The sequence below is a fragment of the Elaeis guineensis genome, chromosome 12, assembly GCF_000442705.2.
Source record: "Elaeis guineensis isolate ETL-2024a chromosome 12, EG11, whole genome shotgun sequence".
NCBI classification, from domain to species: domain Eukaryota; kingdom Viridiplantae; phylum Streptophyta; class Magnoliopsida; order Arecales; family Arecaceae; genus Elaeis; species Elaeis guineensis.
In genome coordinates this window covers 22,703,149-22,718,007 of record NC_026004.2, presented here as the reverse complement: position 1 = coordinate 22,718,007, position 14,859 = coordinate 22,703,149, and the positions used below count along the sequence as shown (strand labels likewise).

Below are 14,859 nucleotides of genomic sequence, written 5' to 3'. Positions count from 1 at the left end.
ATCCAAGAAAATCTGCTGCCCTTACATGACCTTCCATAAAAATTATGAAATCTCACCTACAAAGTACCGCATATTTTGGACCATTTTTCATACTTGAGCGCCTTTATTCTAGTGCTTTAGGGATCTGGAGACAAGCAAATTTGAGGGTCGAAAATGTTTTAGGGCTCCCACTCTGTGTGCTAGTTTTCCTTTTATGCTCAAGGAGAAAAGAAATGAAAAGAGCAGGGATTATAACTTTACAAGTTTATTCAGTTCAAAGGCTTGGCTGTCTCGATGGGACTTCTACCAGGATGAGCTTTGTGCGGGGCGCAGAATCGGATGCAAATGTTGGACTAATTGTGCTCATCTCTAGCTTTATAAAAATTCCTGATTCATTTCACATTATATTTTGTCACTCAAAAGGTTGTGCAAAAAGCCTAACTATTTAATTTTGAGCTGAATAATTCAGCTGTTCACAAACAGCTCACTTGAGAGATTTGGCAAGAGATTAGGGTTTCATTTATATATTTTCAGCGATGTGTCTATATCTTAGTCTTAGAGACAAAATATATTCTATTCATAAAAATGTATTAAATTTATGAGAATAAATTTAAAAATATTTTTGCATAAAAATAGCAACTAAAATAATGCATAGTTAGTAAAAGATTCTTGCAATTTGAGGAAAATAAAAATGACTATTAGTATTAATCTATGACAAGCAAAATTTTGATAAGATAAAAACTAGAAATAAAGATTGAACTATTGTCACATAAAAATATGTTGAAACAAAAGTGAAAGAATATAATAACAATAAATTACTATTATTCTAGTAATTAAAAATATAATTTGAAAAGCAAATAAAGACTTTGATAAGTAACCCAGCATTATATTTTTCAGGAAAAGTCAATGCTAATTTGTAAATTGGGATATGATAGAAATCAAAATAGTTAATAAATATATTATCATAATCATGAAGGTTCATATACTAGTTAAAATGATAACGAGTTAATAAAATAATATGGATTGGATTTAATGGGGAAACTTTCCATTAAAATAAATAAATAAAAAATGAAGGTATATAAAAAGTAAAAAGGAAAATTTCATATTCAACTCCTACCGGATGTGTCTAATCCAACACTAAAGTAAGACCTACAAGTTAAATATAGATCTAAATTAAGATTTGGTCATCAAATTGCAGTTCTTCTAGTTGCATTTCAAATGAGCAAACTTGATGCATTGGGAATTAGTTTGAAGGTCCGATGCTAGCTTGATCATAGCCTAGAACATACCTAAAAGTAGAATGGACGATCTAAAGCCACTAAATTGATGGATCTAGGACAAGCCTGAAAACTTATTTGGGTCTTATCTTGGTTAAGCTAGATATAGGCTTTTCTTTTTCTCGATAAAATAGATATAGACTTTTGGAAGATGCATAAATAAATGAACAATTTTAAATAATAAATATATAGAAATCTCATGAACATTCCCTGTAAATCAATATTGTTAAGCCATGCCACTCTTATATAACATACCAACTCATCCAAAAAGCATCTTTATTGTCATATTTTTTATACTGTAGACCTTTTGATTTGACTTCCTTTACAGCCGAAAGCACTGCACTTGAAAATATTTATTACTGCTACTATTGTATTATATATTTTTTCTTATATAATAAAACAATTAGTTGATTTACTCTTGCTAGAAGATTATTCTAATTAACCAAGGCTACAGCCCCTTTACATAAAGTATTCTAGATAGAATATATAATTGTCACCATTGTTCTAAAAATAATTAATGTTCTTGAAGCATAAGCTAATTGTCATAATTTTTTAGGTATCACCAATTCACTAGTGATACACCTAGCTATAGCATATTCTACTATCGAGATGTACATGTTTTATCTAAAAACTTGAATCTATATTCTAACCAATTCAAAAATGTTAGTTAGATACATAGAATGGTAAGTTATATGGAGTAGTTCGGCCATGCCGGTCTAAAATTTAAAATAAATATCAAACAAAAAAATATTTATAAAAAATTATAAAAAGATTATGAAACAAAAAATTGAAAAAAAAATTATTGAGAAAAGAATAAAGATCGAAACATCAAAAAGATACATTATAAAAATGTCTTTGCATGCACAATCTCTTCTCTTTCTTTCTTTTCACATAAATTTTCAACTATTTTCCACATACAAAGGAGGCACTAAAGATCCCCTTAAATAGAATACTATGTCGGTGAGAGTTTGACTCTTATCTTAACTTAAAAATAAAAAACCTATAAGAACATAAACTCTAGTAACCCTTAGAAGGAAATAATTAAAAAATAAAGTAATACTACGAATAGAATCATAAAATTATTAAAATTAATGATCACTTAAAAATAGAATTCTAATTTAATTGGGACTTGGCAATGAATCTTGACATTCCTTATTGTAAAGTGTATGCGAACAATATTAAAATTATCAATGTTATGAAGCACCATCATAGCCACTGCTATTATTGCTACAGTAATAGCAACATGTAATAATTTATCGAATCAACAATCGAATAGTGTAACTCCTTTATTGGCCCGATAATAGTTTTTTCATTGGCTCATTCTTTTCGATACATATGTCAAAATTAATGATGTCCTATGATATTTTTTTTCGGCACTGATTCTATGGTCATGATGTCGAGAGTCCTTCGACTATCTAGCTTATCCAACAAATATCAAATTATTAGTTACAATAATTATGAGCATCAGTCATTACCTGCATACAAGTAAAGTCAAAAATAGAATATTTTTTATACTCATATACCTCCATTTGAGAAGCTTCAAGTATCTGCACATGATTTATTTCTTCTGAATATGGAATCAACTTTTCATGCATAGAGTCTCCCAACTATTCGATCTTTGGAGTAGCTTTAAAATTAGTTGATGTACCACAAACCTTGTTGATCGTGATAGCACAATAAGAATAATCTCCATAAAGCATATTTTCATGTTGCTTGATTTCTGAAGCTACTTCAAAATCGATCAGCTTTTCATTCTCATAGCTTACTAAGTCTTCACATGCAATATCCAAATCTTGGATAGCTTGAGCATAAGACTCCACATGATTTGATTTCTCAATATAGATATCTATAGTTGGACCAATTATAACATCTTTTGACTCTTTCCAAGCAATTTTAGAATCAATAGATTCTTCAATCATGATCTTTTCTAAACTTAATATGGTAACCATCTGATCAAGTTTTTCTTACTTCAAATTTTTTTTAAACTTGATTGATCCTCAAGCTAATCATCCTTACTATGTTTTAAGTCTTTAGAAATTGATCTAATCTCTAATTGATTAAACTCTTCCTGTTTTAGATGTTCATCTTTAAACTAATTTTATTCCTCTTCAAAATTTTTAGAGAAACCTGAAATTAGAATCCACACTTTAGATAATTTTTATTTATGATTTCTCACATTGCCAGAATTGGAGTGGATATCCTCGATCCCATATTTTTTTTGGCTCCTTTACATCTTGAATATAGAGAAAATTTTCTTTATCGACTGAATTTTAAAGAATCAATATTATTTTTTAGATTTTAGATTCTACTTTCTTCTTGCAATCTCATCTATTGGTATCATCTTTGACTAATTTAAAATATCTCATAAATCCCATCCTTTCAAATAAAACCTAACAAGAGCTTTTCAACATGGATAATAAGTGTTGTTCAACTTATGAAGAGAAATGACAATAGAAAAAGTAGTCTTATTGATATTGGTAAAATCAAATATCTCATAACTAAACCCATTGATAGAGAAAGTAATAACATCAACCATGATGGTTCATCTCTTGAATTACCAAATAAGAGTCCACACACTTGTATCATTATACAATGAATTACTGAAAGCTTTCAATTATGTCGAGCTAACAACAAGAGGATCTCCAATTAATAATCAAGTTACTGCTCTAAAAAAACTACGCTCAGAATAAATCTGATTAAAGCTATAAACTGCTTGACCACTCTTCAAGCCTATGATTCTAATAATATGTAAAGCTATAAATACATAAACTTTTAATCTTAAGACTTTAGCTCTGACACCATATAAAACTACAAATATCAAAATTTTTGTTTTGATACCATATAAAGTAGTATATTATATAGAGTAGATTTGATCGTGTTGGCTCAAGATTTAAAATAAATATCAAATAAAAAATATTTACAGAGAATCATAAAAAAATAATTATAAAAAAAATTGAGAGAGAAAAATAAATTTATTTAAAAAAGAGTAAAGATCAATACTGCAAAAAGATACCTCATGCAAGAATCTCTGTATATACAAATAATCTCTCTTCTCTCTTTCTTCCTATATAATTTTTCTACCATCTTCCACATGCAAAAGAGACACCGAAGATTTTTTTAAATATAGCACAATATAGATGAGATTTTGACTTCTATCTTAACTCAAAAACCAAAAACTCACAACAATACAAACTTTAATAATATTTAGAAGAAAATAATCAAATAAAGTAATATTATGAATAGAATCCTAAAGTCATTAAAACTAATGACCAACTTAAAACAAAATTCTAATTTGATTGGGACTTGACAAGGAATCTTAACAAGATGATACCTAGAAAATTATAACAATCAACTTATGTTTCCACAGCAACTTCTTTTAGTTTTTGAAATCTGCTTATCATATAACAATTTTATTTTTAATGATCAACTAGTGTTTATTTAATAAATATATTCAAAATGTTATTTTTTCATATATTTTCTCATATATTTATATCTTATGACAACGAATCTCAACAAGATGATACCTAAAAAATTATAACAATCAGCTTATGTTCTCGTGACATCTTCTTTTAGTTTTTGAAATCCGCTTATCATATAACAATTTTATTTTTAATGATCAACCAGTGTTTATTTAATAAAGATATCCGAAGTGTTATTTTTTCATATATTTTCTCGTATATTTATATCTTATCACAATATAATTTGGCCACCATGGTTTCTATTCTTGAAATGACGCAGCATGACTTCTATCACATCTTGAGATGGTAATATCATGTCTGCAAATAGTAAACAATAATAATCTCATGTGAAAAATATCTTGTAGCATAGTAAATAGTAACATAAATTTCTACAGAAAATATATTTTATATTTACATTTGCTCTATATTTCTAGTAGGATTTACTTTTTACTTTGCTTTTAATTGATGACTCATTAGAGTTAGGTAAAAAATTTAATGGATCAAAAGTTCTTTACTACTGTCCCCGCTACAAACAACAAAAAAATCCAGCTAGATTTCAAGCAATGCTTCGGTCTTTTATTATGTGTACCCATACAGCTCTTTTGCACATGGTAAGAGAGAGGACAGGTATTACTCATGGATGCCGTTGCCAAATAGAATCAGTTGATTTTATGAGCTTAGCAAATTTTTCATGTGTAGATAACCAATACTTGAGCATTTCTATTTTGTAAAGGACACCTTCTTCTTGTACCATTACATACTTCTTGTATCATTACATTCTTCTTTAATTACTTTTAAAATTTTCGAGTATTTAAACCTTATTTATAAAGGAAAAGGTATAAATTAGTGGATCTTCAACTGCTTTACAACTTCCGTACTAAATTACTGATTTTTTTTTTCTATTATTAATAAATTACTGATCTTTCATTTTTCCATTTTTAATTGAGGAAGGAACAGTTAGTAAGACAGCTTGTAGTATTAGGCATTATAACATCTTGACTCCTGACCCTTGAGACACCCCAAACTAGAGGCTGCACACCATCTGGTAGGTAGTATGGTCCAAGATAAGTCAATGTAACGATTTGGGTTCCCCCAATTAATTGACAGGTACTCTACATGGTTGTTAGTATTGTAATTGTTCATTATAAAAAGAATACCAACCATCATTTGATATTTGCAACTTTTAATAAAATAATACTGAAATATTTTTTAAAAAAAATAACTCTCCAAAAAGGTCTGTACTCAACTATCTAGGAAAAAAAAAAAATACCGAGTAAACATCCATTAGGATAACGATATTGTTATTATTTTCATTATCATCCATCACGTTAATTTTCATGATAATTATACAACAGTTGTCATAATGATCAACTGTGATTTCAGTAAAAAACTATTGCAACAAATGCCAGTATTAAAAAGCTGGTAAATACGGTCCTGAAAAAAATTAAGAAAAAAACCATTAGATCTACTGCAGTGTGGATGAAATCAATAATCTCATCTTATAGGGCAGCCCAGCATTGATGAATGATGGTAGAGATCTTTCCAAAGGATTGGCTCATCCTTGTTGTGGGATATTTATTAAAATGGTTAGTATCCATCATGTGCAAGGCTGCAAGAAATTGTCTCGTAATCATAGTGAACAATAGACAAGACAATAAATCAAAAACGCAGGTGATTAGAGGGGAAAAGTTATTGAATAATAAATGTGGCTGAGGACAGAAACAGTGACCAATCACAATTAGTCAAAGCAAAAAGATTACGGACACTTTTTTCCTCTTTTCCCTGCCTGGGACTTACGGCCATTGTTCACAAAATAAAGCTAAATCCCAGACCCACTTGGAACCACTACACCTAACATTAATGGTGACCCCATAATCACTTTCAGATCGCTGGTCTCGGGCTTCATGCCCAAAAGAAACTTGCCTCCCAGTGCTTGCAAGGAGAGAGAACGCAAAGGATTGAGTGGATTATGGAGTAAAGAAAGATGTGAAAAGATTAAAAAAGGTAACGTGACGTTTATTAATATTTTGAACCATTTGCTGAGGAGGGGGGGGAATATAATACTTGGCTGGCACGTTGGGTTGAGGCACTCGTTGTTCGTTGTAGCAGTTGTTGTACACATTCCAATGAGGAATAGCAATGTAACATGATTCCCTCGTCCCAAGGACATGATACGTCTCCATGCACTCCATCCCACTACAATTGGTGTGATATGGATGTCTCATAGATATATAATCCTTTGATCCTACATCCTAAATCCATCAATCGGCAATTACTAAAAGGGAATCAAGTCTCACTTTGCACTTTGTTAAATAAAAAAAAAGTAGCTAATCCTGGTCCTTAATTTTTTGTTGGAATTCTCATTTTCTTTTGATTAGGTAATTAGAAAGGTTTATTAGAGGCCGCAAAATTATAGGAGTTATAATTAAATGGCCTTGCCATTGTCGGTAGCCAAAAGTGAACCATAAGTCAGACTAGATATCTCAAATTCTAGCAAAATCACTATTTTGGGCAATGTTTGCTAGCTAATTAGCAATATCATGACAATATCTAGGGATTTAGCCTGCATGAGTCGAACATTTCAACAACCTACTAGCTACCAAAAAGTCAGAAGAACTAGCCAAATTCAGTCCAATAATTAATCCTGAAAGCATAAGGTGACATGGCCATGCAATGAGTGGTCATTTTATGCTTGTACCGTACTTCTTGGATGGCCCTTTTGAGAAAAAAAGGATTCAACTCAATTCCTCCAGACGTGAAGGGATATGAGATGAAGAAATTCGTATATATATTCTCATTATCCTCAAACAAACCATTATTAAGAAGAGATTAGTGTAATTCATGAATTTCTCATCAAATACAGTGGTAGAGTTTCTAAGTTAGCAATGAGCCGTCTGATGAACTTATGATATGTGCATGACAAGTACTTGGGATCATTTTTCTCTATTGAGACTAATGTCTTACATGAGTAATGTGTGTATTCCACGGTAAATTGATAGGAAAGAAGGGAAAAAGAAAAGACAAGAATATATTGGCTTTTGAAAAGCAGTAACAAAAATGATTTAAATTTGCACCCTAGAAAGAGTCCAAACTTAACGCTTCGATGATTTGAGAGGGATAAATCAGAAAATAATGTAAAATTGGAGTTGAACTCACGGGATGGAGTTGAAATCAATCATAGTTCATTTTAGATTTGGAGATAGTTGCATCTAATAGCCTTTCTTTATGAAAGTAGGAGAGAAATTAGGAAAAACAACTGCAAATGGACTTCTCAGTAGTTCACAAGTGGTTGGTTTCTTATGGTCTTTGGTGGTCAATGATTTGTTCCTATTGCGACACCTTTTTTTTTCCCCTCGACATGTTACCTCCTGTCCCTTTCTTTTTCCAATTCAGCAATCTTTACTTCAACATTATTACTCACTCCATTCTCGCTGTGACAAGTATTACTATACACTCTTTTCATGATGGAACTTAAATAGCACAAAGAATCTAAGCATATATGATGAACTGTTCACCCCTAATCATAAAATTTTGCATATAGGTTCTTGATTATATGGAAAGCTCAGTAATGCATATTGGAAATTGAGGCATGAAATTTCCTTTCTAGGGTGGTCTCTCACCTACCACTACTCTACAACTGCCACTACTCCCACTAAATTGATGAGGAGAAAAGTAGCTGGATTCCCTCCTGGTATACATATCCATACAAAATTACACTGAAAATAGAGTGTATCTTTACTCCAGAACATGAGTATAAATCAGGCCAACCCCTTTCCAGGAGCAGTCAACCCACACCCCAAAGACCAGAGAAACCAAGGATTGGGCACATGGCCTTGGCCTTGGCCTTGATTTCCTAGGTGCCCTTTTCTCCATCCCTCTGAGGGCTTCTAACTGGCCACAGCAACACCAGCACCCCAAAAGGCTCCAATTACTCCTCCCTCAGTCCCCACTTTCCCTCCCCCAAAACCCAAAACCCATCACCCCAAAAGCCGCGAGTCAGCCTGTCTGCAACCCAGCAGCATCGCCGGTATCCCGGCCACCTCCGCCGGCGAGCTCCACTTAAATGCCAGCTCGCCACGGCCGTCGCCGCCGCCGCCACCTCCGGTGGAAGAAGACGACGAATATTACCTACCAGTATACTAATTAAGTTTTAGCTTTGTAGAGGACGGAGGGAAAAAGGCGACCTTTTTTCTGTGCTTTTGTCTTGTTTCAGATGGCCGCGGCCAACGTGCCGACGGCGGAGGTGGAGACGCCGGCAGCGGCGGAGGAGGAGGACGCGGCCGCAAGGGCCGCGAGGAAGCGGTACGAGGGGTTGTTGATGGTGAGGGCCAAGGCGGTGAAAGGGAAGGGGGCGTGGTACTGGGCTCACCTGGAGCCCATCCTCGTCCACTCCCCCGACTCCCCCGGCGTCCCCAAGGCCGTCAAGCTCCGCTGCTCCCTCTGCGCCACACTTTTCTCCGCCTCGAACCCCTCCCGTACCGCCTCCGAACACCTTAAGCGCGGCACCTGCCCCAACTTCTCCTCCCTTCCCTCCTCCTCCGCTGCCGCCGCCTCCGCCGCCGTTCCCACTCCCATCTCCACCCTCCCCCCACCCCTCGCAAGCGCGCCGCCGGCCCCTCGTCCTCCTACCACGTCTCTCCCCTCGCCCTCGCCGACCCGGCGGCGCCGCCACCGCCGGCGCTGCCGGCCCCGACCGCCCCTCTCGTCCTCTCCGGCGGGAGGGAGGACCTGGGTGCCCTGGCGATGCTGGAGGACAGCGTGAAGCGGCTCAAGAGCCCGAAGGCCTCCCCGGGGCCGCCCCTCCCCAAGCCCCAGGCCGACGCCGCCCTCTCCCTCCTCGCCGACTGGCTCCTCGAGTCCCTCCCCACCGTCTCCCCCTCCGCCCTCGCCCACCCAAAGTTCCGATCTTTCCTCCACCAAATCGGCCTCCCCACCTTCTCCCCCCGCCGCCTTGCCCTCCCCCGTCTCCACGCCCGCCACCGCGACGCCCGCGCCGAAGCCGACGCCCGCCTTCGTGACGCCCTCTTCTTCCAGATCTCCTCCGGCGGCTGGAAGTCGCCGTCGAGCCCCACCACCTCCTCCGACCACGCCCTCGTCAGCCTCGCCGTCAACCTCCCCAATGGCACCACTGTCTTCCACCGCGCCGAGCTCGTCACCGGCGGGGCGCCCCCTGGCTATGCCGAGGAGGTCCTCTGGGACGCCGTCGCCAGCCTCTCCGGCGGCCTCATGCATCGCTGCGTCGGCATCGTCGCCGACCGCTTCAAGTCCACTGCTCTGCGAAGCCTCGAGAGCGAGCACCATTGGATGGTGAACCTCTACTGCCAGTTCCAGGGCTTCCACAGCCTCATCAAGGACTTCGCCCGCGAGCTCCCCCTCTTCCAGCGCGTCACAGCCAACTGCTCGAAGCTCGCTAACTTCTTCAACACTCACTCCCAGTCCAGAAGCATCTTCCACAAGCACCAGCTTCAGGAGCTCGATCAAGCTCGCCTTATAAGAAGCACTTCCCATAATGGCGATGCTGTACGTAACTTTGCCGCCATATTTGCATTGCTGGAGGATGTAATGGGCTTCGTTCATCCTCTCCAATTGGCGGTCCTCGACGAGGAATATAAGTCGTGTCTTGAGGTGCCAATTGCTCGGGAATTGGCAGAGATGATTCAGGATACGAGCTTCTGGACTGAGTTGGAGGCTGTTTGCTCGGTTGTTAAGTTAGTCAAGGATATGGCTCAGGAAATGGAGGCCGAGCGGCCATTGGTTGGGCAATGCCTGCCGCTGTGGGATGAGCTAAAAACGAAGGTGAAGGAGTGGTGCTCGAAATACAGTATAGAGGTTGGGCCTGTAGAGGAGGTGATTGAGAGGAGGTTCAAGAAGAACTACCACCCGGCATGGGCGGCGGCATTCGTATTGGATCCTCTATATTTGGTGAAGGACACGAGTGGGAAGTACCTCCCGCCTTTCAAGTTCTTGACGCCTGATCAGGAGAAGGATGTGGACAGGCTGATCACAAGGCTGGTGCTGCGAGAGGAAGCCCACATTGCTCTTATGGAGCTGATGAAGTGGAGGTCAGAGGGATTGGACCCTCTGTATGCACAGGCTGTACAGGAGAAGCAGCTCGATCCATCCACGGGGAAGATGAGGCTAGCTAACCCGCAGAGCAGTAGACTGGTATGGGAGACTTGCTTGAGTGACTTCAAGTCCCTTGGGAAGGTGGCTGTGAGGCTTATCTTTCTGCATGCCACCTCGTGTGGATTCAAGGGCAGCCTGGCACTGCTCCAGAGGATGTATACACATGGGCGATCGAGTACTGGCATGGACCGGGCTCAAAAGATGCTTTTTGTCCAAGCCCATTCGAAGTTCGAGAGGAGGGACTTCTCCAGTGAGGAGGAGAAGGATGCAGATTTCCTTGCCGGTGGTGAGGAGGATGTGCTCAATGAGGCCTTTGTCGATGTCCCATCAGTGTAAAATTTCTGTTATGGATTTTATTCTTTTCTTACCTTATGTAGAATAGGATTTGTAGGAAATGCTGGGATTTTTTTGTTTGAATTCTTCTCTATGCCCTTGTTATTCTTCTAACTTACTCGCTCGAGATTTTGGTGGGGTGGGAAGTGGGGGCATCAGAGAAACCTATAATGTATTTGTTGGAGAAGCTGAACCTCCCTATGGGGTATGACATTTTATTGAGCTTCAGAAAAAAAGGAAAGTCTTCTTGTTCATAAGATAGAGTTGTTGAGGAAATAGAAACAGGAAGAATTATGTAACATTTTGGTTCTTTGCTAATAATATCTATATAAAGTTCAAAAAATGAGCTCAAGACTATTTTTTTTTTTTTTCTGTTCTTTGCTACTCTTTCTTCTTCCCCTGCTTCGAAACTGTCTAGTGCTGGTTGAACAATTGACTGCAAGTCCATGCTTACACTATATCTTTTGTTTAGTGCAACATGTAAAAATGTTTGTATGTAGAAGATAATTTTTTGATCCTGTCTTCTTTTTCGGTTTTGATCAACATGCCTGAATGTTTGTATTTGATACTGAATGTTGATTCCTAATTGGCTTTACAATGTTCAATATTCTAATTCATTGTGCAAAATGGCTCTACTCAGTGTTTGTGTGAGAGAAAAAAAAATGGTCTTAAGAATTGCACTCCAGGTATCATAATTTTTAATTTTCTTTATGAAATTGCAAAACATCAGGAGCAAACTACTGTGATTACAAGAGAGAGAAGATACAATTATGTGCTTCAAGTTATCATAGAATTATGGGCTAACTATTGTGATAATGGGAGTTTCACATAGATTTAGTTCTGATTCCATGGAGGCAGCAGCATCTCCTTTGAATTCGGGTAGGTAAATTGGAATTCATGAAGCCCCTTTAATTGTTCAACCTATATTTTCAGATTGGTCTATATGTCAAGACTAAGCTTCAAATCTATCTCAGCCATATAGCAGCTGTTCTCAGGAAAGCTTCAATGGGGATAATGTGTAGGTCATCTATGTTAAAAAGCACTTCACAAAAACTGGTTACTCGCCTCCTCGCCTGCACCTTGATATAGAGTTTCACATGTAAGCTGTAGCACTTGTCTTATCAAATTTTATGTTAGGACTTCCTCCTTGGCATGTTTCACATCTTCATGTCCTGACTTACTGATTTCAAAGAAGTTAAATTCTGGTCCCCAGAAAAAAAAAAAAAAAGAAGAAGTTTTGTTAAACTTCTGATAGACATCCTTTATGGGATTAGACCAACGCTTTTCCCCTTTATCGCATTATCACTGCTGTCAATCACATGGCATCCTTGTCCATGACAAGAACCAAGTAATCAAACTTCACCATAAAATGGAATGATGGATCTTCTCCATGCTGGAAGGAAAATTAGGCACATGAGTATTGGTGGAAGCTTTTATCACCCAATTCTGTCTCCCCAGATTGGCCGTCATTCTATTCACTGAGAGTGAACTGTGGTCTGAATTTAGTCTTTGCTCAACAAGTACACAGGAAGCTAGCGGACTTGATAAATGGTGATGGGCATTTGAACATGGATTTGGAGCACTCACTGACTGAGATGTTATAATATTTCTTGCTAAAAAAAGGGCCCCTGCTGCTAGTAAATTTGAGCAGTACTCCACTACCAGCAGTTCAGCTGCCCATGTCCATCTTTATCTGAAGATCTGTAAATGGCGGAATGCAACAGCTCTTTTTCAAATTTACTTCAGACTCGATCAACGGCAGCATATTTTTCTGAGTCACAGCTGACCCATCGAGTTTCTTGGGAGTGTTATCATGTCATATAAACCTCTATAAATTATTGCTGCAATTGTGCATTTTTGATCGTCTAAAGCATGATTCAATTCCAAGTGTTCATAACAATGTTGCAAAGTTGACTAAATTGCATTGGTGAATTGGTGCAGGGGCTCTGAAAGCCCTCCAAAGCAGATGGTGCTGTTAGCTGTTTTGAAGGTGGACAACTTGAAAAAGGAAGTTGGAGAAATGACTCAAGGTTTGGTGTGGATGTGAAGCTCCCAAGCTGAAGGAGCATGAGATGTTGGTATTATTTCTCTTGGTGATCTATCGGATGGGCCATTTCAGTCTGTTTACTGGTAGGGTAAATGGCAAACCAGGTGGGTAGCCTCATGGGTCAACCACAGAGAACAACAAGAAGAAAAAGCCATTTGATCATAGAAATCTTTGTTCAACAGGTCAGCTTGGCTACCACCTTCTCCTTTGCTGCGCTCTTGGGGATGACCGAAAGCCCACCAAAGAAAGCAGCAGAGGACGTCGAGGTCGGTGCGCTGCAGCAGTCTGAAGAAAAGCTCAGGGTCCGTTATGGGCGGCCCCCCACTATTTGTGGTTGGCTTGTCTTCTAAACTTTAGTAAAGCCTGTGCCCCAGAGCTGAGGTTTGGATTGGTCTCCTCTAACTTACCGTTCGTGAGGCTTTGAAATGGTGCTCCGACATCACTCAGCATACTTGCCATCATTGCTTCCGGACCTGTGGGACCTTGCGGCGATGCTGCTGACGATGCTGGAGATGGCTTCATTCCAAAGAGGAATTTTTGATATAATGAGATTCATGCTTGCAGGAATCAAAATTAAACTACAATCATGATATACGTTGCGTGCTCATAAGTTTGAGCAAAATCTGTGCATTTATTCACGCAGTTTCACTATGGTAAGCATTCATCAGCATTTTATTCATGGAGTGAGAACTTTTCAAAGTGGGGAGGTAGATGTGAAGATGATAGATAGGGTCTAAAAGGGGACCCCTCCGGCATCCATCATGTCATTGTTTTCTGTGGGAAGGTGGGTCATGCAGTCTCGTAGGGATGCTCTTTGGTTATTGATGAGGTGGTAGATGATGGTATCCGGTCAAAGTTCTCCCTTCTCGGGTTGACAGTTCCACTACCTCCGGACACCAATGTTGGGTGGTAGAGTAGTTATGCTGCATCTACTGCATGTTAGTTGAAGTCTCTCGGGTACAGAAAGCATCCCGTATGAAATATCAGAGTATAGGGTGGTTAAGGGAGTTGTTTGGGATGGACCATAGGCATATAGCTAGGGGTCCTTGTATCCATTTACCTCTATTCTCTTGTGAGATTCCAATATTCAAACTTATAATGACTGATATACATATTGGTTAGCTGTAAAGTAATTTGTTTTTCCCCTAGGATATTTGATAGCAAGATACCATTTTGACAGGCTAGGTGCATGCTAGAAAATAGTTAATACCCCAACATGGTGCATAAGTTGCCGCAAATTATGTCACGTAGAATACTACTACAGTACGTAACTATAAATTACAAGTATCTCTTGCTTTCCTAATGCTAAAACACCTGTCTACTGGATGCCTGGAACACACTCATCTATGAATTCACTACTTATAAACTACTCATTTCATTGTCTTCAGAGAGAGAGAGAGAGAGAGAGAGAGAGAGAGAGAGATCTTCCCTACCGAATAATAAGGAATATTGGTAGATTAATCCCTGCTATGACATTTAAAACTAGGTTAGCGAACATACGAGTATCGGTTTTCTTTTCTTTCTTTTTTCTTTTTTCTTCCAGGCCCACTGTTAACAACCCATGTGGTAAGAATTTTCTACAGCAAGGTTACATGATATAATTTGACAGGGAATACAAGTTGTACCTCAGATCGATCGA

At 38.4% G+C, this 14,859-nt stretch overlaps 1 protein-coding gene and 1 long non-coding RNA gene across 2 annotated transcripts; both read left to right on the top strand.

Annotated features, from left to right (window-relative positions):
• The first annotated feature begins 8,490 nt into the window (after positions 1-8,490).
• On the top strand, positions 8,491-11,522 carry LOC105054783 (uncharacterized). The gene is given in 2 exon segments (XM_029267517.2): positions 8,491-9,327; positions 9,330-11,522. Coding segments are annotated over 2 exon segments (2,247 nt in total). The 5' UTR covers positions 8,491-8,927; the 3' UTR covers positions 11,177-11,522.
• A 1,598-nt stretch (positions 11,523-13,120) lies between these two features.
• Positions 13,121-13,807, top strand: LOC140852956 (uncharacterized). The gene is made up of 2 exons (XR_012136016.1): positions 13,121-13,324; positions 13,403-13,807. It is a non-coding gene; the product is annotated as an uncharacterized lncRNA (long non-coding RNA).
• The last annotated feature ends 1,052 nt before the right edge of the window (positions 13,808-14,859 follow it).